The 24,326-nt window shown below is 54.6% G+C and overlaps 1 protein-coding gene and 1 non-coding gene across 14 annotated transcripts in view; one reads left to right on the top strand and one right to left on the bottom strand.

The window, feature by feature from the left end:
• JADE2 (jade family PHD finger 2) overlaps positions 1-19,126 on the top strand; it is a 61,006-nt gene extending 41,880 nt beyond the window's left edge. For 6 of the 13 annotated variants that reach the window (XM_074381494.1, XM_010338670.3, XM_010338660.3 and 3 more), the window contains exons 9-12: positions 892-1,356; positions 9,332-9,449; positions 12,744-12,872; positions 14,452-19,126. In XM_074381494.1, the coding sequence (XP_074237595.1) occupies positions 892-1,356; positions 9,332-9,449; positions 12,744-12,872; positions 14,452-15,269 (1,530 nt within the window). In that variant the 3' untranslated portion in view covers positions 15,270-19,126. The remainder of the gene's footprint in view (positions 1-891; positions 1,357-9,331; positions 9,450-12,743; positions 12,873-14,451) is intronic. The other 7 variants (XM_074381502.1, XM_074381497.1, XM_074381504.1 and 4 more) reach the window with 2 other exon arrangements.
• Positions 14,102-14,161, bottom strand: LOC120365716 (U7 small nuclear RNA). The gene has a single exon (XR_005580589.1). It is a non-coding gene; the product is annotated as a U7 small nuclear RNA (small nuclear RNA).
• Positions 19,127-24,326: the final 5,200 nt, after the last annotated feature.

The raw sequence follows: 24,326 nt of genomic DNA, 5'->3' as shown, positions 1-24,326 counted from the left end.
AGGAACACAGTTGTCATTATAAAGATTAGTTGTGCTTCCACTCATCTATGGACCTTCAAAAGGATTTGTGAGTACAGCGTAAGCATTCATAGTAGTCGGGTGCGTGATTGCTGACACAGTGATCAGCTGCCCACAACCGTCATCCAAGGCTAAGAGAAAGGGTCAGGCCTCAAGCTGTCTGAGCAAAAGGAGAGGGAAGGGGTCTAAGTCCAGCCCCTCCTCCCAGAGGACAAAAGGGAGACCACAGTCCCCATCTTAGATGAGTCAGTGACCCATCATCAGCCTTTCTTTTGATGCTTCGTGATCCCAGAGTCATTTTGCCCACACAGAAATGCAGCTTGAGGCCAGGTGTGGCGGCTCACTCCCGTAATTCCAGCACTTTGGGAAGGCTGAGGCAAGATCACTTGAGGTCAGGAGTTCAAGATCAGCCTGGCCAACGTGGCAAAACCCCATCTGTACTAAAAATACCAAAACTAGGTGGTGCATGCCTGTAGTCCCAGCTACTTGGGAGGCTGAGGCAGGAGAATTGCTTGAACCTGGGAGACGGAGGTTGCATTGAGCTGAGATCAAGATCGAGCCACTGCACTCCAGCCTGGGCAACAGAGCAACAGAGTGAGACTCTGTTTCCAAAACAAACAAACAAAAAAAATGCAGCTTGTCCCCAGAAGGGTTTCTTGACACATGGCGTTGAATGGGTTACCTTTCCAGGTGCCCCAGAGCTGCTCCTCCTCCCCTGCCATAACTCCCATCCTGCACAGGAGGTCAGGCCATTCTATTCAGGTTCTCCCCAGCATTGTGCATTTTCAGTAGAGCCCTGGGGGAAGCCCCTCTATCTTCTCCCCCTCCACCAGTTTCCCTTCGTGTCTGATGCTGCCCTTCCTCTCCCCACAGTGTTCCATGCCTTCCTGCGTCACGGCATTCCATGTCACTTGCGCCTTTGACCACAGCCTGGAAATGCGGACTATATTAGCAGACAACGATGAGGTCAAGTTCAAATCATTCTGCCAGGAGCACAGTGACGGGGGCCCACGTAATGAGCCCGCATCTGAGCCTGCGGAGCCCAGCCAGGCTGGTGAGGACCTGGAAAAGGTGACCCTGCGCAAGCAGCGACTGCAGCAGCTCGAGGAGGACTTCTATGAGCTGGTGGAGCCAGCCGAGGTGGCCGAGCGGCTGGACCTGGCTGAAGCGCTGGTTGACTTCATCTACCAGTACTGGAAACTGAAGAGGAAAGCCAATGCCAACCAGCCACTGCTGACCCCCAAGACCGATGAGGTGGACAACCTGGCCCAGCAGGAGCAGGACGTCCTCTACCGCCGCCTGAAGCTCTTCACGCATCTGCGGCAGGACCTAGAGAGGGTGAGTTCCCCTGCCGCCTGCCCACCTCCCTGCCTGGTGAGTCCAGGAGGCCTTTCTATGCCACAGTCATTGCCCTGAAGCAGCCAGGACTCACCAGGACTCAAACTGTGAGCTCTGGTGGACCAGCCCTGCTTCAGGGACCTGCCAAGGGCCCTGGACCCAGCTTCCCCACTCCCCTCCTTCCCACCTACATTGCAGCCACCACCTCCTGGCCAGCCCAGATGAGGGCATCCAGGTCCTAGAGAGTTTGGGGTTGACTGACACTTTACAGAACAGAGAAGGGTCCAGTTCTTGTGTCTCTGAGACCCTCTTGTCCCAGCTGTATCACAGGCCTAGTGAATGGTGGGGGCCCTGCCACTGTCATGAGGCTGGGGAGCACCAGAGCTAGGGCGAGGACCCAGCCTTCCAGCACTTGCCTCTGTGGTCGCTGCCTGGTGCTGACACATAAGCTTGCATTGAGAATCTGAGACAGGAGGAACTGGGGCTTCCCAAACTGTCCCCATCATGCATGCTGAGAGCCTGGGACATCAAGATCCAGGAACAGCCAAACAAGCGTGTGCCGGGCCAGGGCAGGGTGGACAGGGGTGAACACAGCTCTCTGGGGTGCTCGGCAGAGAGAATAGAGGCAAGAAGCTGACAGGGTGAGCTCATGGAACCGTGGGGTGGAAGGAGGAGGTGAAAGTGGCAGGTGGATTGCAGGAGGCTGGGCTGGTGGGTCACAGTGTGTCCGGAAGCTGCAGAAGCACTGAGGACTGCCCCCACTGTGGCTGGGACTTCCACCTAACACTCCCTGGAGAAGTCCCAGAGTCTGGAATGGGTGGCTTGGCTGAAACCCCGTCCCCCCACCCCCCCACCCCCGCCAGCTGTGTGCTGGGAGACATGACGGCTTGGTCCAGGGTGCTGAGTGAAATGAAGCAGGAGGTCTGGGGCCTTGTCCGGTCCTCTGAACCCCACAGGCTGTTCCAGCCTCTCCTCTCTGGGACATTTCTAGGGTCCCAGAGTATGTGGGACTATGTCACAGTGTCTCCCCTGGGTTCAGACATACATGCTAACCCTCTCCCTGGGACCTGTCAGGAAACAGCCCTGGGCAGGAGCATGTAGGGAGCTTTGTGTAACCCGAGGCAGCTGCTTTTCTTTATATGCATCTCAGTGGGCAAGGCTGTAAAATGGGTAGAACATCTCTGAGTCTGTTCTACTATCAGGGAAGGGGCACTGGACCCTGCTTCCCCACTCCCCTCCTTCCCACTCATCTTCCCTGGAGCCTGTTCAAGAGGGAAATGACCTGTTGGCCCTGGAGAGCACTCACTGCCTGGCAGCCAGCTTGCCACCAAGCCAGAAGGAAGAGGTGGGGGTAGGAGGAACCAGATGTCCCTGGCTCCAGCCAGGACAGAGGGCAAGGCCACCTACACTGCAGCCACCACCTCCTGACCAGCCCAGCCTCCTGTCACATGTGGCAGGGGCATCAGGTGTAAGCCCTTCTGAGTCCAAAGCTGCTTCCAGAATCGCCTTTAGGCCACCATATCTCTACTCACCAGACCTCCAGCGGAAACACCTGCTTTCACTCCTGCTGTTTCCCAGACAACCCTCAGAACTGACCTCCCTGTTCTGTGCTGGTCAGCCCACACGTCTGGCCCCAGCTGGTTTGCCCAGGGAGGTCGGGGGCTGACTCACTTATGTAGTCATTATCCTAGAAAAAGAGCCTTGAGAAAGATCCTCCCAGCCCTGCTGAGCAGATGAGGAAACAGGGCCTCAGAGAGAGGAATAACAGGAAGCCTTAGAGGAACTCCGTTCCAAGGGTTTTGAGCTTGAATTTGGACCTCAGTTGGGGGCAGAAAAGGAATTGTTGGCTGATTCGCTATTCTGTAAATTTCCTGGGCAAAGGCATCCCCTTACCAGTCCCCTAACCATCCCACCTCAGTGTCAGTGGTTCAGGTGGGGCGTGGGGCTGAGGTTGGCAGGCTCTGGGGTTCTGGGGAAGGAGAGTTGCTGCACAGACCCCTCCGATGGGGACCAGAGCACTCCAGAGTCAGGTGTGAACCATCCCCCTCCTCTGGGAAGAGAAAGCAAGGCAAATTTTGAAGTATATGCAGCCTCTTAGGCTCAGGGGGCCCTGTGAAATGCTGCTTCCTGAGCAGCCACTATGCTGGGCTGGAGGACACCAGCTTCGATGAGAGCAAGGGCATGCACAGCCTGGCGGGGCCAAGGAGGGACAGCCGTGAGCCATGCTGACCCCCATCGGAGACCCAGCCTCAAGGCTTTTCCAGGTTACACGTTTGCAACTTGGGTGAATGAACAACGACAAGAACTCTGCCTCGGGGGAGGGTTTCTGCAAAGGCCCTGAGGTGGTTGGTGGCCTGACCAGCAGGCCCAGTCTCAGACCATGGCTCAGTGCCAGCAGCCGGGAGGATCCAGCCTGTATCTGGGCACAAAGCCAGCCTGGGCGGGAATCCTCGGAAGATGGGGTAGGGCTTGAGGTTAAGGCCTTGGTAGCCTGGCTTTGCATCCAGTTCCCGTACTCCCAGCTCTGTGCCTTCTTTGTTTCAGTTTTTACTTCTCTTGAGTTTCAGTTTTTTTGTCTGTAAAATGGGAATAAGGATCAAACTGACCTTGGGGTTGTAGCGCATGGGCCAGAGTGCCCACCATTGTGGGCCATGATTGTTGTTACCGTCCTGTCCCCTCAGCATTTGGCTCTGAGAAGAAGGGAGGCCACAGTGGCTCACCCTGTAATCCCAGCACTTTGGGAGGCCAAGGCGGGCGGATCATGAGGTCAGGAGATCGAGACCATCTTGGCTAACACAGTGAAACCCCATCTCTACTAAAAATACAAAAAATTAGCCGGGCGTGGTGGTGGGCGCCTGTAGTCCTAGCTACTCTTGAGGCTGTGGCAGAATCACTTGAACCGAGGAGGTAGAAGTTGCAGTGAGCCGAGATTGCGTCACAGCACTCCAGCCTGGGCGACACAGTGAGACTTTCTCAAAAAAAAAATAAATAAATAAAGTGGGGAGGCCAGGCTGGGCATGGTTGGCTCACTCCTATAATCTCAGCCTTTGGGAGGCCGAGGTGGGCAAATCACCTGAAGTCAGGAGTTCAAGACCAGCTTGGCCAATACAGAGAAACCCCGTCTCTACTAAGAACACAAAATTAGCCAGGCGTGGTGGTGCGTGCCTGTAATCCCAGCTACTTGGGAGGCTGAGGCAGGAGAATTGCTTGAACCTGGGAGGCGGAGGTTGCGGTGCACAGAGATTGCACTGCTGTGCTGGATCCTGGGCAACAAGAGCAAAACTCTGTCTCAAAAAAAAAAAGGAAACCAGCCCTTGTGCTCTGAGGGTGAGCTCCACAGAGGACCAAAAGGGCAGGCCCAGTGCTAGGGCCTGAGAACCCAGCATCCTCCCAGATTCATTCGTTCCTCCACAGCCAGGCCGGGGTTTTGCTGACAGAAACAGGAGCCAGGGCTGCCGCCAGGATGAAATTCCATTTTATGGTCAGCCAGATGTGCTTTCCTAAAATTTCAACCATGGGCCTCGGCCCTGCCGGACGCTTGGAAGGCATGGCCACTGCAGCCTCCCAGAGTGATTTACGGCTGACAAAAAAAAACTGCAGCACTGTTGATCAGCCCGACAAGTGCTGGCCGGTGTCCCCTAGCAACCGTGCTGACGGGCGGGCTGTGCAGGGACTTGCTGCTTGTGGCTCTGGCTCTGGTCACCAGGAGTTTATTTGAGAGCCTGAGAAGGAGGCCGAGCGGGTAGAGGCAGCTCTGAGACACACACCTGCCCCAGGGATGGCCTGGGGCAACTTCCCAAGGAGGGAGAGGCTTAGTGGGAAGCGGGTACTGGCCTCGGTGCCTGGATGGTGATTCCCTCGGCCTTCCCCCAAAGCCAACCTTGTCCTGGGCAGCTCCAGCCTCCAGACCTCTGGCTCCTTTGCCCCTGAACCTCCCATCTCTAGGGATCCCCCAACCCATTCGTGCCCCTGCCTCCCCCAAGCCCAGTCAATCACCTCCAGTTGCTCCCAGGTCGGCAGCCCAGAACCCGCCACATCCTCCTCCCTGCCCGAACCTCCTCTTCCTGCTCATTTGTCTCCCAGGCGCTTCACCCTTTTCTGCCTTGCTTTCTTCACTCCCTGTTTGGCACTGGCCTGCCCATGCCCCTGCCCTTACCCCTCTCAGAGGTCAGACCCCTGGCAGAGCCTCACCCAGTAGGAGCCAGTCCCTCCACCAGCAGAAACCCCACAGCACCAAGCAGCCCGGTCCCTGCTGCACTCCCCATCCCGTACCTGCTGCCCACATGCTGGGCTCCACCCCGCTCAGGGCGCCCTCTTGCTCTTAGCAGACAGCCTCCCCTCTCTCCTCACACCAGGGCCTCTAACTTCCTGCCAGCGGAGCCTCTGGGTCTGTTCGCTTCCCTTCCCTCCTGTCTTTTTCCCCCACAGCAGTCACTTTTCCAGCCTACACCTGCAGCTCACAAGTGTCTCTTTTTTTTTCTTGAGATGGAGTCTTGCTTTGTCACCCAGGCTGGAGTGTAGTGGTGCAATCTCGGCTCACTGCAACCTCTGCCTCCCAAATTTAAGTGCTTCTCCTGGCTCAGCCTCCTAAGTAGCTGGGATTATAGGTGTTCACCACCACGCCTGGCTAAATTTCGTATTTTTGGTAGAGACAGGGTTTTACCATGTTGGTCAGACTGGTCCTGACCTGGTGATCCACCTGCCTCAGCCTCCCAAAGTGCTGGGATTACAGGGGTGAGCCACCGCGCCCAGCCTGAGTCTTTTTTTTTTCATCCTCTCTGCAGCTCATTTTCTACCAATATTTGAATCTGTTCAAAAGCAAATCCTCCCTCCCTGTTTCCCTCTAGTCGTGGGTTCCTCCACTCCCACCCGCATCTCTCCTTTCCTGTCATCCCTCATTATTTGCATCCTTGCTTCCTACTCTGGCTGGGTTTCCACCACTTCCCAGAGCCTGCCACTTGGGCCACCAGCAGCCTCCCCCGACCCTCTCAGCAGCTGCCACAGTCAGACCTGCCCTTGGTCTTGGAGTCATTTTCCTGCGATGCTTTGGCCAGGCCCCCCTGAGGTCCTGGGTTACCCCCGCCCTCTCTGGCCGCTCCTTGGCCTCAGTGGTTACCCATCTCTTTCCCTGGACTGGAGGCCTCAGACTCCACTGTCTTTCACAGCTGCCCACCGCTTTGCCCCACGTGAGGGTGCTGGCTGCCCCTCCTTGAGCTCCACACCAAGTCCCTTCTAAAGGCCGCCAGCATCTCATGCCTAGCATCCCTGTTAGTTTGCTAGGCCTGCCCAAGTGCCACCAGCTGGATGGTGAGATTCATCCTCACAGTTGGAGGCTGGAAGCCCAAGGTTGAGGTGTCAGCAGGATTAGTTCCTTCCGGGGGCTCTGCGGGAGAGTGTCTTCCCTGCCTCCAGTTTCTGGTGGTTTCCAGGAATTTTTGCTGTTCCTTGGCCTGCAAACATCTCTCTAGTCTCTGCCTCTTCCAGGTCACATGCCCTTCTCCCTGTAGGTCCCTGTGTCAGGACTCACTCAAGCCCCCACCCTAATGTAGCATGATGTCATCTTAACCATTTATATCTGCAGCGACCCTATTTCCAAATAAGTTCACATTGCAAGGGTCCCAGTAAAAATGAAATGAATTTTGGGGAACACTATTCAATCCAGTACAGAAGCCACTGGAGGGTTTGGTTTTGTTTTGTTTTTATTTTTTGAGATGGAGTCTCTGTCACCCAGGCTGGAGTGCAATGGTATGATCTTGGTTCACTGCAACCTCTGCCTCCCGGTTTCAAGCGATTCTCCTGCCTCAGCTTCCCAAGTAGCTGGAACTACAGGTGTGCACCACCATGCCCAGCTAAATCTTTGTATTATTAGTAGAAACGGGGTTTCATCATGTTGGCCGGGATGGTCTCTGTCTCTTGACCTCGTGATCTGCCCTCCTCGGCCTCCCAAAGTGCTGGGATTACAGGCGTGAGCCACCGCGCCCGGCCTCTGCTGGAGGTTTTAGGAGAGAAGGGAAGTGTCTCCCCACTCTGAAAATCCAGCCCTGGCTTCTCTTGGCCTGGCTTAGTGAGCCTCAGCGCCTGCCCTCCTCCCTTGCCAGCCCCACCCCCTTCACTGCCCGCTTGGTCTGCTGCTGTGAGGCTCTGTTCTGCCTTCCCCGGCCTGGCCTGGCTTGGATTTCTGTCCCCCACCATGTGATCAACACCCACTCACACTGGCTGCTCATGTGTCCAAGATGCCTTGCCCAGCACCCCCACAGGTGTGGGTCGAAGGCGCCTGGTCCTGTAAGTAGCTGGTCAGCACCTGCTTCTCTGAGACGAAAGGGGCCCCAGTGGCATTGCTCACTTGAGCCCAGGGCCCCACACAGCGCAGGTCCACAGAGCTATATCTGGTGCTTAGGGGTGTGGGGGAAGGAGGCTGGTTGGAGGCTGGTTTTCAAGAGGTCCAGGTTTTGACAGGAGGGTGGGCCATGCACGTAGGCTACACACAGGGCCCACAGGCTGGGGCCACGTGGTTGCAGCCCAGGGTTGCCCTTCGGGAGCTCCTGGCCATAGGGATATGTAGAGCTGAGGCTCAGAAACGGGTGGCCTGGTGCTCACAGTCTACGCTGTGCACTGGCGCACACACCAGCGTGGAAGGCCACGGAGAGTCCGTGCAGGGAGAGTCCGTGCAGAGCGAGTCGCGTGGAGGCCTGAGGCTGGAGCCAACTTTGTGGTATATCCTTCACGGTCAGGCTCAGGAAAGAAAGGAAAGTGCCCATACCCAGAAGAGAGGTCTGATCATGGCCATCCTTGAACTGGGAGAAATGATGGTCATGCCAACAGACGGGGTCTGGAACCAGATCTCATCCCAGCTTAAGAACATGAAGACTGAACTCAGCCTTGAAGATGGAACGCGATGGGAAACAGAGCCTGGTCCCAGCTGGAAAGATCCTGGTGGATCCCAGGCTCCAAGCTGAGCGGTTTTGGCCAACTGTCCCCGATAATGGAGTCTCCATCCTGTGCTAAAGACCAAGAAAGTGTCTTAAGGGAGGGGGCCTGGTCTTGGCTCCAGAAGTGTGGCCTGCCCTGAGAGCAGCCAAAGTGGCCTAGTGGGGTAAGGTGCCAGGTGGGCAGGCAGCAGCGTGGTCCATCCTGCAGGTGCTTCCTCTGGGACTACCTGTAGAATGGATTCATGTCCGGTGGGCTTAGCAAGCTGGTGTCTGAGGCTCCAAGGGGCTCTTCCCTTGAGGCAGTCAGAGAGGCCTCTGCCTTCTCTGCTGAGGAGTTCTGTGACTATGGCAGAGTGAAGATGGCCGTGTGGATGTGGGAGCCATGGCCAGCCTGGCATGAGCCTGGCTCAGGTTCCATTGCAGCAGGTAGACATGAGTTGGCTGCAGGCTGGGCACAGGTGGGTTAGGACTTCCTGTCTGCTCAAAACTATTCTGCTGGTGCTCTCTCTGGCTCCAAGTACCAGGGCCGTTCATGGCTCAGGACAGGTGTTATTGCCATGCGGTTCGTGTCTGAAGAATTTCTTTGGTGGGAAGGAAAGGCTTTGGACAGGAGGCAGAGGGATGAAGTTGGTGACCCGGTGAGAGCCCGATGAGCCTGGGTGCACTGTGTTTATAGAGGAGAGCAATCATGTTGCCAGGGCCTTGGGAGGCAGCGTGGCCGACCTTGCCAGGATGGTAAGACTCAGAGGAGGAAGGTGGACATGCCGGGCTGATCTAACCAGATGCTCCCCTGGCTGCTGTGGCTCAGGCAGCGACCACAGGTCGAGGCTGTATTTGGCCTTAGGTTTTGGATCAGAGACATGCAGCACACGGCTGAGGATGCGCTCGGGGTCTTGGGAATTGGTTTGCAGATGTTCTGGGCAGGTTGGGCTGTGCTGGTAGGCTGTGCCCCCGGCACTGCCTCCACCCGTAGCAAGGTCCCCAGAGATGGGGGGTCTGGGGTGGTTGCCCCTGAGTAAGGTGGAAAATCTCTCTTGTTTTCTCAGGTTAGAAATCTGTGCTACATGGTGACAAGGCGCGAGAGAACGAAACACGCCATCTGCAAACTCCAGGAGCAGATATTCCACCTGCAGATGAAACTTATTGAACAGGATCTGTGTCGAGGTAGGCGCCTTCCCCACCTACCACCGCCACCTCCGTGTGCCCTCTCTCGCAGGGCTGGGTTTCAAGGAGGGTGTGTCTTTGGAGCCTGGTGGAGTGTGTGCGTGGAGCCAGGGGCCACTGGCCCCCGCCCCTACCCTTCACCATCCAATTAGTAGGCCCAAATGGGGGCCTGACAAGGTCTGGGCTGGGCGTCACTAGGCAAAGAGCCAGAGGTTGGAATGCAGCCATCAGGCCTGCCCTCAGGGAGCTTTCTGGTTCACTGGGCCATAGCAGTTCAGGAGCTGATTCCATGTGAACAGGTTCAGAATAGAAGTCCTGGTGGCTCTCTGCTGGTGCTGAGGCAGGAAGGACCAAAAGCTGGTGAGCTTTCCTGAACCCGGGTGTGCCTGGGAGTCAGTTCTGAAGAAGGCAGCTGCCCCACAGATGCGACAGGACCTGGGAGTTGCTTCTCTCTGACCCTAACAGGATTCACGCCTGGCATCCACAGGGTTTTTTGCTGTTTTCTTCTTCTTCTCTTGGTGTCACATGTGTTTAATGGATCTGGAAATCAAAGGCTGAAGGAAGCTCTGACATTGATCTTACCTGTTAATTGCAGATATTGTCAGACACAGGGCCCTTCCTGGAGTGTATACATGTTAAGAAGGGCAACACTTAGCCCCTGAAATGATGCCCCTGTGTTGCATTTATATGCAGCAGAAATAGCTGGACGGACAGATTTTGAGCCAGGGTCTGCCACTGCTACTTCAGCCTCGGGATTGGGCTGGAACTGGAGTGAAGAGGAGGGAGGGGAGCTGCTGAGCCACCACTGGAGCAAATGACTGAGGACCTCTGCTGTCCCAACTTGTACCCAAGAGCTGAGCTGACCTGTTTGTGCTGTGGTATCATCACCAACTCTGGCCCTGGCATCTGGCCTTGCCAACTTCAGGTGCTGATCGGGGCAGGTTATGGCCATGCAGAGCTCACCGTGTACCCAAAGACTGTGGCAGCTTCCTGGCTGCTGGAGGTTTCCAGGCCTCCTGTCTTCTGTTTATTCATTCAGCCAGCATTAACCGAGCACGGATTGGATAGGGTTCCTGCCCTCATGGAACCCACCATTTGGAGAGAGAAAGAAACATGTTACCACAGAGGCTACAGTTGTGAGGGATAGAAGTATCAGGGATGTCTTCCCAGAAGCGGTGATGCTGAAACATCTCAGGCCTCCTAGCACTTGGCTGTGGCCACACATCAGCTGCAGAAGGAGAAGCCCACGCAAGGCACCCACAGTTGAGGAAGCCGAGGGTGGCAAGCCACGAGCAGTGCCGTCAGGCACAGGATTTCAGAAACGTGGTCAAGAGCCTGGAGGGTCCACATCCCCATGTTGATTCTGGGGACATTTCACCTCCTTGCCTTGAGTGTCAACAATACACAGCTCTTTGTTCAGAGCCAGGCAGGGCATTTGGAGACAACCAGCTTGCCCCGTCCAAAGCTGCTGCTCACACTGTTGTGAGGGCTTGACGCCTGGGGTGGGACATGGGTTGCGTGTATATCAGCGAGGCTGTCTGGCCTGGCAGCTGGAAAAAGCCTCCTAGCGGAGATGATATGTGGGCTGTGAGCTGAATTGGGTGAAGGATAGGACAAGAAAACAGCATATTTGGAGACTTAATGGCCAGAGTGTGTCTTAGCAGAGAAACTGGAAGGAGGCTGCAATGGCTGCACCAGGTAGAAGAAAGACTCCTAAAGTGATGACGGGTAACCAGGGTCACCTGTGCAAGGTCTTCTTGTAGCCTGGGGGAGGAGCTTAGACTGTCCTGAGAGAATGGGGAGCCTCAGGAGCCTGCCTCCAAAGTATGTAGGCATTGGTCCCACGTTACAGATGAGATTGCCCAGGCACAGTGGCTCATGCCTGAAATCCCAGCACTTTGAGAGACCACAGTGGGAGGATCGCTTGAAGCCAGGAGTTGCAGACCAGCTTGTCTCTACAAAAATTTGCTGAGCTTGGTAACATGTGCCTGTATTCCAAGCTGCATGGGGAGCAGAAGTGGGAGGATCACTTGAGCACAGTAGTTTGAGGCTGCAAGCGAGTGATGATCACACCACTGCACTCCAGCCTAGGTAATAGAGCCAGACTCTGTCCCTTAAAAATAAATAAACAGAGGCCGGGCGCGGTGGCTCAAGCCTGTAATCCCAGCACTTTGGGAGGCCGAGGCGGGTGGATCACGAGGTCGAGAGATCAAGACCATCCTGGTCAACATGGTGAAACCCTGTCTGTACTAAAAATACAAAAAACTAGCTGGGCGTGGTGGCACGTGCCTGTAATCCCAGCTACTTAGGAGGCTGAGGCAGGAGAATTGCCTGAGCCCGAGAGGCGGAGGTTGCGGTGAGCCGAGATCGTGCCATTGCACTCCAGCCTGGGCAACAGGAGCAAAACTCCGTCTCTAAATAAATAAATAAATAAATAAATAAATAAACAAACAGATGTGGCTGGGCACAGTGGCTCACACCTGTCATCCCAGCACTTTGGGAGGCCAAGGTGGAAGGATCACTGGATCCAAGAGTTTAAGACCAACCTGGGCAACATAGCAAGACTCTGTCTACAAAATGAAAATTAGCCAGATTGATGGTATGCACCTGTGGTCCCAGCTACTCAGGAGGCTGAGGCTGGAGGATCACTTGAGCCTGGGAGGTCAAGGCTGCAGTGAACTATGATTGTACTCCTGCTGTCCATCATGATCAACAGCCTAAGACCCTGTCTCAAAACAAAACAAAACACATGAGACTGAGACCTGGCCTGAATTGAAAGGATACGAGGGCCAGAGGTACACCCTGAATCTCCCATCTACTTTGCTGCCTGACTTCGAAAGCCAGAGAGACCAGGGCAGGAGACTTGTTCAGGGGAGCTGACCCGGGTGTCAGGAATGGAACCCAAGCCTCTTGACCCCTCAGATAGTGTTCTTTCCGCCATCATGTCTAGCCCCTCAGCCCAGCATTCAAGGCCTTGCCCTGTCCAGACTCCCCTCCAGCCATTCTTCCCAGCACCCGTACTCTCTCTCAAGGCTGCAGGTCATGCAGGTCACCTGAAGTCCAGGTCCTGCGAGCGCCTCTCCTTGCGGCCCTGTGCCCACCCCAAGTCCCCCACAGGCTGCAGTGAGCAATTGGCTCGCCCCACCACGCCAGCCGTCCCCTGGCTCCAACGTTTTTGCTGTGGAGGGTGAGCACTGGCTGATGGAGGACTCCCGGGCTGCCACACAGGGATCTTGGTGCTGACTGAGGCCCCTCAGGGTAACCATCTCCCTCCTCTCACTTTCCCTGACACAGAGCGGTCTGGGAGGAGAGCAAAGGGCAAGAAGAGTGACTCGAAGAGGAAAGGCTGCGAGGGCTCCAAGGGCAGCCCTGAGAAGAAAGAGAAAGTGAAGGCGGGGCCTGACTCAGTCCTGGGGCAGCTGGGTGAGTGGGGGCCATGCTGGCCTGCAGACACGGGCAGGCTTGACCATCCCCGTGCTCGCAGCTCTGTCTGCCCTGTGGAAGCCATCTGCACAGAGTAGGAGACCGAGGCCCATGAGGGGTAACCAGGCCTTTGCTTGCCCAGGTGCTCACATCTTCCACCCACAGAGGAGATGGATCTCAGAGCCCCGCGTGACAGCCTGGAAAATGCCCCTTCTGTAGACCTGGTTGGAGGCTGGGCCACACCCACTCAGGAACTGTCCACTCATTACCCTGGCCGAGGTCCTGGGTGCTGGATTTTCCCAGAGGCCCCCAGGACAGCCCCATGCTGGGAGGGGAGGATCCGCCAGAAATCCCCATCCTTGTCCTACTCTCCAGAATCCTCTGAATGGGCCCTCCCCTCAACAGCATCAGACCCTCCTGGAGCTACCCAGAGGAGTGGCTGCAGGCCCTGGCCCTGCCCACGACCTCCACTATCCCAGGCCTCCTGTTAGGCAGAGCAGCTTAATGGGAGCAGTGTGATTCCTAGGACCTCACGTGCTTCCTGCAGAGCTCTCAGGGAGCAGCATGGAGTCCCCTTCCAGACCTCACCTCTGGCACAGAAGCCCCGGGTCATCCTTTCTGTCCCCCTGTCTCAAGAAGGGGACAAGCCAGGCCTGGTGATGCATGCCTGTAATCTCAGCTGCTCAAGAGGCTGAGGTGTGAGGATTGCTTGAACCCAGGAGATTGAGGCTGCAGTGCACCATGATCGTGCCACTGCACTCCAGCCTGGGTGACAGAGCAAGACCAAGTTCCTTCATTCCATGCCCCTCCCACAAAAAAAGGGGATAACTTAGGGGTGTCTAACGGGAAATCCAGTCTCACGACTCACCAGCTCCCCACTCCCACCCTCAGTAAAGGAGGAAGTTTCCGCCTCCCATCTGCTGGCGTTTCACTTGCCGCCTCCCTCCGCTGACATCCTGGAGGGACTGGATACCACTTGCTACGCCTATTCTTACCTGATCCCTTTATCTCCTCTTTGCTGCAAGCTCTGGAAGGCAACACTTACAAAGACCGAGCGCCCCCTGGCGGCCTTAAGGGCACTTTCCTCCAGATTCCTCCTTCCCCAACCCCACCACAATGAGGGTGATGAACAGGGCCAACTTTATGGGTAGCAACCTCTGCAGCTGCACAGGGTCCTTGTTCTTGGTTCAGTGCTGTGCTGCTGCCACCTTGAAGTTTCTTCCCCCATGGCAGACTTTCTGGTAAAATCCAGAAGACCTGCTAGACAAACTGAAAGAGCTATAACACTTCGCCTTGACATTCTTAATAATATTTGAACAAGGAGCCTATATTTTCATTTTGTACTCCATCCCACAAATTATGAAGCCCGTCTTGAGGGCTGCACATCCTTCGGAGAGAAGGGTGTCAGCAGACCCTACTCTGGTGGTGTTGGCTGGAGGGATGGAGAAAACAAGGTAGCTCACCTGGGTCTGGCACAAAGGGGACAGAGAGAAGGTGGTGTGCTGGGAGCGTCAGCGGGCTTCCTGAAAGGGGGCGACACACGTCTGCTGCGTCTCACCTGCTTCCTCTCTCCCCTCGGCAGGCCTGTCCACCTCTTTCCCCATCGACGGCACCTTCTTCAACAGCTGGCTGGCACAGTCCGTGCAGATCACAGCAGAGAACATGGCCATGAGCGAGTGGCCGCTGAACAATGGGCACCGCGAGGACCCTGCTCCGGGGCTGCTGTCAGAGGAGCTGCTGCAGGACGAGGAGACGCTGCTCAGCTTCATGCGAGACCCCTCACTGCGACCTGGCGACCCTGCTAGGAAGGCCCGAGGCCGCACCCGGCTGCCAGCCAAGAAGAAACCGCCACCGCCGCAGGACGGGCCTGGTTCACGGACGACTCCAGACAAAGCCCCCAAGAAGACCTGGGGCCAGGATGCAGGCAGCGGCAAGGGGGGTCAAGGGCCCCCTACCAGGAAGCCACCACGGCGGACGTCTTCTCACTTGCCATCCAGCCCTGCAGCCGGGGACTGTCCCATCCTAGCCGCCTCTGAAAGCCCCCCACCACTGGCCCCCGAGACCCCAGACGAGGCAGCCTCAGTAGCTGCTGACTCGGATGTCCAAGTGCCTGGCCCTGCGGCGAGCCCCAAACCTTTGGGCCGGCTCCGGCCACCCCGCGAGAGCAAGGTAACCCGGAGATTGCCGGGTGCCAGGCCAGATGCTGGGACGGAACCACCTTTGGCTGTGGCTGAGAGGCCCAAGGTCAGCCTGCATTTTGACGCTGAGACTGATGGCTACTTCTCTGACGGGGAGATGAGCGACTCAGATGTAGAAGCCGAGGATGGTGGGGTGCAGCGGGGTCCCCGGGAGGCAGGGGCAGAGGAGGTGGTCCGCATGGGAGTACTGGCCTCCTAACTTACTCCCTTCCCTGTCCCGGGCCCTGCCCTGGTCCCCCCACAAGGCCTCAGCCCAGTCACAACTGCCATTTCCAGTCTGCTGAGTGTCCCAGACCCTCGAGGCTGCCACTCCATCGTGGTTTTTTTAATATAGGGAGAGTTTTGAATTCTACACTGTTGTCTTTCCTCTGTGCTGGCCTAGGACATTAGGATTCCTTCCACAGCTCCGGCCACCAGGACCCTGCCAGGTCCCACGCACCATCCCTGCCCCGCCCACGTGGTATTGCTGGGATCCTGGCTAGAGGCAGGCAAGGTGGAGAAGAGCTCAGGACTGCAGCCCACTGCCACCGGGTGACAGACTGTCGTTTGGGCATTATTTCATGGCAGATGGGCCAGTCCAGGGCCTACCCCGCCTTGACCCCAGATCCCACTGGGGTCCATTTGAGGGGTCCTGCTGTACTCCACCGATCCCCAAGGAAGTAGACTAAGTGATATCCAGCCAGAGTCTACTCACTGTCACAAGCACAACGAGTTTATATGAGAAAGCACTGAGGAGGGTGCAGAGGGCCCGCTGGTTCCAGGGGAACCAAGAGCTGTTCCTGATCAGCCCCTATCATCTGAGGCCTGCCTGCCCACCCTGCCACCCTCCCCTCCCTTGCTGCTCTGCCCCTGCCAGTGCCCAGCCCAGCGGCTCTGGGAAGGGGTTCGCAGAATCCCTCCTGAGCTGTGTGCCATTTACTCAGGGGACTCCCAAACAGCCAACTGCCAGTGCAGGTGGAGGGCTGCAAGGGAGGGCCAGTGCCCAGACAGGGTCATGGGGCTCAGACCAGCCCACTGTAGAGAATCACTCTGGGGCTCCAACTTCTTCCTTCCTTCGGGGCCAGTCTCGGCCGAAGTCTGGTCGCTCAGACAGAGCTGACCAGACCAGACCGCTTGCCTTTTCAAGATTCCTAGTCCTGCTAAGAGATGAGCTTCTTCCGTGGTTTCCTTTTGGAAACTCCTCCTTCCAACGGCAGTGGGATCCCGGGGCCCAGGGTGGGCCAGTGTTGGCTGCTGGGGCTGTTGTAAGTCTTGCTGGATGTTCCCGTGTTCCTGAGCCTTAACCCCTCTCCCAGCCTTTCCTCCCCTCCCCCATCCTGACTTCCCCACCCCACCCTTAGGTCCCAGGTAGTTGCTCTGAAGAGTTTCAGTCGAGTGGCCCCAGGGTGATAGCTCAGGGAACCAACAAAAAAGGAATTCCGTGAAAACTTTTTTTTTCTTTGATGAATTACTCCTGGGTCACTTCCACCACTGGTAAAGCCAGAACTTCTCCAACAAGAACCTTGCAAAAAGTCCAGTGAATCAGTCGAATCATTCTGTGGATGCCAAAGAATATTTTGACCATAATACAGCACAGCCTGGACCTGACAACTTGTCACTTGGACTTTTTTTTAAATGGAGTTCTTTAGCAACAAAGTATAGAAACATGTTCATTGCACACACCCAAGGAGAAGAGCCCAAGCGCTCGGAAGAGGATGCTTTTCTGCTGCTGAACTGTACCTGGGTGTTGGATTTCAGATCCTGGGCTGAGCCCACTGTGAGCTTTCCTAAACTCTGAGACTCACAGAGGGGAAAGATATTGACAGAAACCAGCATGGAAAACGTCTTTACCATGTGGTTCCCCCCTCCCCAAATACATAAAGCAAATAAGCAAGATGGGGAACAGCTTGACCTTCATCCACCCCTGACTCCAAAACTATCAAGGTACGACAGTGGCATTGTCATCGACACTCAATTTCATGTGAATTTCAGCAAAACAGGAAACAAAGATAGGACTCAGTTCAGAGGATCGGACAAATGTGTCTAGTCCGGGTGGACTCGGAGGGAGTAGGGTGGGCTTCAAAGATTCTGGGCGTTGGGATGGCATGAGCTACCCCGTAGAGTTTAGTCTGCCTGCCCGCCTTGGTAGTAGTGATCAGTCAGTGTCAGCATCAGCGTCCCAACCCCAGTCTCTGTTTACTGCCTTCGAACAGAAATTCTTCCTTCCCCATGCTTTGGGTCACCTGGGCTGCAACCCTGTCTGTGCCAGATTGCCTGGTCTGACCCTGCAGGAAGCAAAAAGGTGAGCTTAAAGAATAACCAAACTCTGCCAGGGGTCAGGGTGCCAGGAAAGCCCAGGGTTGGGTTCAGCAGTCTCAGCACCTGGCCCCTTGCCCTTTGCATCCTGGGGCAGGGGCTGGGCCTCCCTGATGGCAGGAGTGGGCGAAGAATTAGGGAGAGGGTGCAGTGAGTCTGGCCCCTTGCCTCCGGGTGGCTGGTGTTTCTTCCAAGAGCCTCTGCTCACGTTGTTTGCCTCTGGATTCTAGCCCTTCTTCATTGACTATTGCTTTGGACTGGACTGTCCCTGAACCTGTGCCCTGCAAAACCCAGATGTCTGTTAGGCTGGCTGGCTGCTGGGGTGGGCGGGGGAGGCCTTTCACTCCCAGGCCAAGCCCTGGAGCAGTCTTCACCAGGCAGCTGTCTCCACCTTCAGGATGTCCACCAGGCTGTAAGGAGAAGGATGCCAGCTGCCCATCCTCCCCCAGTTCTCAGCCTTTCCCCCATTAGACACAGCTGCTTCACTCTTTCCGGTCTTCTGTCCACAGTGTAGAGGGCTTTGCTGCCCCTGAGACCAAGGCAGGTTCCTTTTCCAGACCAGAGGCAGACGTGGACGTCTGCCCACTCGCACTGCTCCTCCGCAGGGAGGGAGAAGCTGCTCTGTAACTCATTCTGGCTATCCTCCCCCTTCTCACTGACCTGACCGCCCACCACCTCCTTCCCCCTCATCACATGACAAAGGATAATGTGCAAGAAAAGTATTTTTATGTATCATAAATGTATTTTGAAACAAATGGGAAGAAGAGAGGTAGAAGGGTTTATTTTATTAAATGAGCCTGACTTTGTGACAGTGTGTGAGCATTTGCAATGTAAGGGCCTCAGCTTCCTCGGAGAAGCCACCCCAGGTTTCCAGACATGGATGCTGAATTGTTTGTGGGGGGGTGTGCCAGGCCACGTCTCGTGTGTCCGCATGCATTCATGCCTGTGTGCACTGTGTGTGGGCACACCATGGGACTTGCTCGGGCAATTCCTAGACATTCAACTGCCCAATTTGAAAAAATATTGGCAGCAGCTGAATGTGGCATTTCCTTGCTAACTGCCAGATGTGGCCAACCTGTGCCCACGTGCAAAGCTCTGAAAAATGATCTGGATTTCTGTAGCAAGGCCCTTGGGGAGGGCAGTCTCCCATGCCCTTGGCCTGGCTGGCCACATTGGCCAACGAGCTGGGGCTGGAGTCTGAGACCTTTGGTGGTTCTTTAAGGCACTTCCTGCCACTTTCTCCCTCAGAGGCACAAACACTTCGTGTTCCACGTCAGTTTGAGGGGCCGGTGGGGGGGATGATATGAATGTCACAGGAGGAGACACCTTCTGTCTTTGTTTCAAAGAAAGTGATGTGCCATTTGTTAATATACAAGAGAAATATTGAAAATATATTGAAAAGAGCAATTTTAAATTATTTTTGGCTTATGTTGCAATATTTATTTTCTTGTATTAGAAAAGATTCCTTTGTAGAGAAAAATGTATTTTTCATTAACGCAAAGACCTATTTCTCCTTTTTGTACATTGTCCATGTTCGCAACCCTTAACGAGCAATAGAATGTATGGTCACCTGGGTGTGGCCGATGCCCGCTGTGCCCTGCATGATTCTGTGTTGCCGCTGCTGCATAGTTCCCAGCCCCATCCTGTCCTGCTCACTCATGGGGGCTTCCAGACCCCAGCCCCACCAGGGCTTGTCATAGGGAGCCCTTTGCACTCCTTGTGTGTTGGCAAACGCAGTTAATAAAGCAATGTTTTCTGTGTTGGCTGGTGTGAGACTCCATTGCATTGGATGGGGTAGGGAACCCTGGGGGTCCCACACACACACACCTGACAATGGGCTTAGCAAAACAGCACAAGGTCCCTGAGTTTTTCAGGGTACCTGCTGCCACCTTCTCAGGAATCATAAGATGCTCAGTGCACCCCAGGGGCTATAATTTCAGAGAAGTATATCTATTTTTCATTGTTATTATTCATTATTATTATTTTTTAAGGCAGGGTTTCACTCTGTTGCTCAGGCTGGAGTGCGGTGGCGCGATCTTGACTCACTGTAGCCTTGACATCCTGTGCTCCAGCAATCCTCTCACCTTAGCCTCTAACCCAGCCTCCCAAGTAGCTGGGACTACAGGTACGTGCCACCATGCCCGGCTGATTTTGGTAATTTTTGTAGACAGGGTTTCACCATGTTGCCCAGGCTGGTCTCAAACTCTTGGGCCCAAGTGATCCATCCACCTCAGTCTTCCAAAGTCCTGGGACTATAGGCATGAGCCACCTCACCCAGCCTCAGGGCAGTATTTCATTTGATCTTCAATATGTTCCCCCTGGGATTGAGAGGATGAGGGATAGACCCAAAGTCGAAGAGGTAAAAGTTCCGCATCCAAGGCAGGACTGCTGCTCTCCCCACCCTCTACAACCACCTGCCTGGGACCATGGGAAAGTGTGGGAGGAGGCTCCAGGGTGTGTCCCTAAGTCAGTGAAGATTTTTGATTGCATTTGTTTTTCATTCATGATTTACTGAGCACCTACCCTGAGCCAGGCTCTGAAAAGAGTATGTGGCTGCTGTCCTGGCTTGGGGTGGCTCATACAGGCAGTGAGGGAATTGGGAGTTTTCATGAAGGCCTGGGCTGATCTAGGTGTGGGTTTTTCTGAGGAAGTGACACCATTCATTCATTAATGCATTCATTCAACAAGTAGTCTTGACCGGACACCTCACTACCAGTGTGCTGGCTTGTATACTGTGCATGTCACCAGGCCCCTGTTCCCCTAGGACCTCCAGGCAATGGAGACCTAATGAAAAAACAGGCCAGGCGTGGTGACTCATGCCTGTAATCCCAGCACTTTGGGAGGCCAAGGCAGGTAGATCATTTGAGGTCAGGAGTTTGAGACCATCCTAGCAAACCTGGTGAAACCCCATCTACACTAAAAATACAGAAAATTAACCGGGTATGGGGATGCATACCTGTAATTCCAGGTACCTGGGAGGTTGAGGCAGGAGAATCGCTTGAACCCAGGAGGCAGAGGTTGCTGAGCTGAGATCGTGCCATTGCACTACAGCCTGGGCGACAGAGCAACACACTGTCTTTAAAAACAAAAACAAAAACAGGCCAGGCACAGTGCCTCATACCTGTAATCCTAGCAGTTTGGGAGGCCGAGACAGGTGGATCACCTGAGGTCAGGAGTTGGAGACCAGCCTGACTAACATGGTGAAACTTCATTTGTACCAAAAATACAAAAAATTAGCTGGATGTGTGGCGTGTGTCTGTAATCCCAGCTACTTGGGAGGCTGAGGCAGGAGAATTGCTTGAAGTTGGGAGGCAGAAGTTGCAGTGAGCCGAGATCACTCCACTGTACTCCAGCTTGGGCAGCAGAGCAATACTCCATCTCAAAAAACAAAAACAAATAAGTAAGTAAATAAAATGACACCTGTGAACCTAACCCAGTGGATAAATGTAGGGCAGGAGGGCTCGGGGTACATGTTGGTCTGAGGTAACACTGTTTTTTTAGAAATATAGTGCAAGTCAGGCCGGGCGCGGTGGCTCAAGCCTGTAATCCCAGCACTTTGGGAGGCCGAGGCAGGTGGATCACGAGGTCAAGAGATCAAGATCATCCTGGTCAACATGGTGAAACCCCGTCTCTAACAAAAATACAAGAAAAAAATTAGCTGGGCATGGTGGCGCGTGCCTGTAATTCCAGCTACTCAGGAGGCTGAGGCAGGAGAATTGCCTGCCTGAACCCAGGAGGCGGAGGTTGCAGTAAGCCAAGACCGCGCCATTGCTCTCCAGCCTGGGTAACAAGAGCGAAACTCCGTCTCAAAAAAAAAAAAGGAAATATAGTGCAAGTCACATTTGTAATTCTAGCAGTCATTTTTATTTTTTTATTTTTATTTATTTATTTATTTTTTGAGACGGCGTTTCGCTCTTGTTACCCAGGCTGGAGTGCAATGGCGCCATCTCGGCTCACCGCAACCTCCGCCTCCTGGGTTCAGGCAATTCTCCTGTCTCAGCCTCCTGAGTAGCTGGGATTACAGGCACACGCCACCATGCCCAGCTAATTTTTTGTGTTTTTAGTAGATACGGGATTTCACCTTGTTGACCAGGATGGTCTCGATCTCTTGACCTTGTGATCCACCCGCCTTGGCCTCCCAACGTGCTGGGATTACAGGTTTGAGCCACCGCGCCCAGCCTTAGCAGCCACATTTTTAAAAGGTGCAAAACAGGGCAAGGTATGGTGACTAACACCTGTAATCCCAACACTTTGAGGCCGAGGCAGGAGGATTGATTGAGCCCAGGAGTTCGAGACCAGCCTGGGCAACATGGCAATACCCCATCTCTACAAAAAAAATTTTTTTATTAGCTGGACATGATGGCACACATGGTGTGTGCCATCATGTGTGCCACCATGCTTTTAGTACATACTTTTAGTCCTATGTACTCAAGTGGCTGAGGTGGGAGGATTGCTTGAGTTTGGGAGGTCTAGCCTAAGCAATAGAGTGAGATCCTGTTTCAAAAACAAACAAAAACAGATAAAGTGAATTTTAATAATATATTTTATTTAACCCATTAAATCCAAATGTCTTTAAACATGTAATCGATGTAAAATAATTATTCATGAAAGATTTTGCATTCTTTTCACAATCCAGCGTGTATTTTACACTTACGGCACATCTCAACTTAGACTAGCCACATTTCAAGTGCTCAAAGCCACAGGTGGCTAATGGCTACACTACTGGGCAGCAGAGCCCTCGAGACCCTGAGCCTTCCCTTGAGTTGCCCAGGCTCCCATGGAGTGAGAGACAGACAGCTATGAGGAACCCCTGACCCCCTTCCCCAGGGGAAGGCTCCCCAGGGGAGGCCGAGGAGCAGACCAGGCCCAGTATTCCCAGCCCTGGTCCTGCTGGGACCCTCTCTGCACCAGCCTACATGGCTGCCTGAGGGCAGCAGTCTCACATATGATTGGCACTCCTAGGCTTCTCCCTGGGGTTGGCTGTCCCTGTCCCCTGAGAGTCCCTGGATGGAGCTGACCTAGTCGAAGCTCCGTCATGCTGGGCCAGTCCTCTTCCAGCCAGGACTCACAGCTGATGGCAGGGATATGATGGGAGGCTGGCGGGTGGTCTTGGGGACCACTTTTCATTCGTGCAGACATTGAGATACTGATTCTGCACTCACTGAGTGTCTGCTGCAGGGCCCTGAAGACACCGTGAAGACACCCTGAAGACAACACGCCCCTTCCAGAGGCCAGACCAGAATGGAGACAGACTTCAATTAGATAATCGCAAATCAGTGTGCAATGACACACTGAGACTGTGCTGCTAGTGGAAGAGTATTCATCTGTGGGGTGAGGAAGGTCTCCTTTGCTCTCTGATTTCCTTAGTTGCGCCAAACTCCTGCAACGTGGGGTCTGGGGCGCCCCCTGCTGCCCGCTAGGCCCTAGCCCCAGCACCTCCCACAGGGCCAGTGCCAACCCCGCACTTCCAGGTTGCAGAACTCCAGCCTCCCCTTCTTCTGCTCCTGCTGAGGCTCCTGCACACCAGCACCGCTCCATGTACCCTTGCCAGCCAGGGCAGAGAAAACTCTTCTCTATCAGGCTTCAGTGACACGGAGGTTGTCAAGCGATGAGACGCCTCTTGGGAGAATAAAGCATTGGCTGAGGTCCGCTCGGTGCCCAGTCCCGGGTTGGGTAGAGGTCCCAGGAGACCCAGGCCCTGCCAAAGAAAGGAAGGACGTTCACAGCAGAGTGGAGAGAGAGAGAGAGCACATGGTCCTTCCTTCCAGAGCTGGTCTCAGTCCTCATTGCAGCCTCTGCCGGTGCTCAGAGTGGCCAGAGGCGGCAGCGAAGGCGCCTTTTCTTGGAGATGAAGGCTTCAGAAGTCACAGAGGACCCTCTGGCCCGTGCTGGAAATGCAGGTTGCTCAAAGTGGACCTGCAATTTACCCTGTCCCCACCCCCTAAAAAATTTAAAATAATGAATAAAAAAGAAGAGGGCCAGCCACGGTGGCTCATGCTTGTAATCCCAGCACTCTGGGAGGCCAAGGCGGGTGGATCACCTGAGGTCAGGAGTTCCAGACCAGCCTGGCCAACATGGCAAAACCCCATCCCTACCAAAAATACAAAAAATATGCCTGGTATGGTGGCGGCCACCTGTAATCCCAGCTACTCGGGAGCCTGAGGCAGGAAAATCGCTTGAACCTCAGAGGCAGAGGTTGCAGTGAGCCAAGATTGCACCATTGCTCTCCAGCCTGGGCAACAATAGTGAAACTCCATCTCTAAAAAAGAAAAAGGGGCCGGGCATGGTGGGTCACGCTTGTAATCCCAGCACTTTGGGAGTTGGAGGTGGGCAGATCATGAAGTCAAGAGTTCGAGACCAGCCTAGCCAACATGGTAAAACCCCATCTCTACTAAGAATATAAAAACCAGTCAGGTGTGGTGGTACATGCCTATAATCCCAGCTACTTGGGAGACTGAGGCAGGAGAATCTCTTGAACCCGGGAGGCGCAGGTTGCAGTGAACAGAGATGGCACCACTGCACTTCAGCCTGCCAGGAGCGGTGCCTGATATCTGTAATCCAGTGCTTTGGGAAACTGAAGCTGGAAGATTACTTGAGCCCATGAGTTCAAGACCAGCCTGAGCAATATAGTAAGACCTCGTCTCTACTAAAAAAAAAAAAAAAAAAAAAAAAAAAAATGAGAGAGAGAGAGAGAAAGAGATAGGGTCTCACTCTTTGAGACAGGTCTCACTCCGCCACCCAGGCTAGAGTGCAGTGGTGCAATCACAGCTCACTGTAGCCTTGAACTCCTGGGCTCAAGTGATCCTCCCACCTCAGCCCTCAGCCTCCCTCATGCTGGGATTACAGGCATGAGCCACCACACCTACCTGAATAAAAATTTTAAAGAGAAATAATAAAATATGGACTTCAGGGCAGCCTTTTGGGGTTCAGGTGGACTCCCTGCCAAGAGTCAAAGGGAGGG

The sequence above is a fragment of the Saimiri boliviensis genome, chromosome 1, assembly GCF_048565385.1.
Source record: "Saimiri boliviensis isolate mSaiBol1 chromosome 1, mSaiBol1.pri, whole genome shotgun sequence".
Classification (NCBI taxonomy): Eukaryota; Metazoa; Chordata; class Mammalia; order Primates; family Cebidae; genus Saimiri; species Saimiri boliviensis.
Note: the sequence above shows the minus strand (reverse complement) of the source record. Positions and strands in the feature narration are given on the sequence as shown.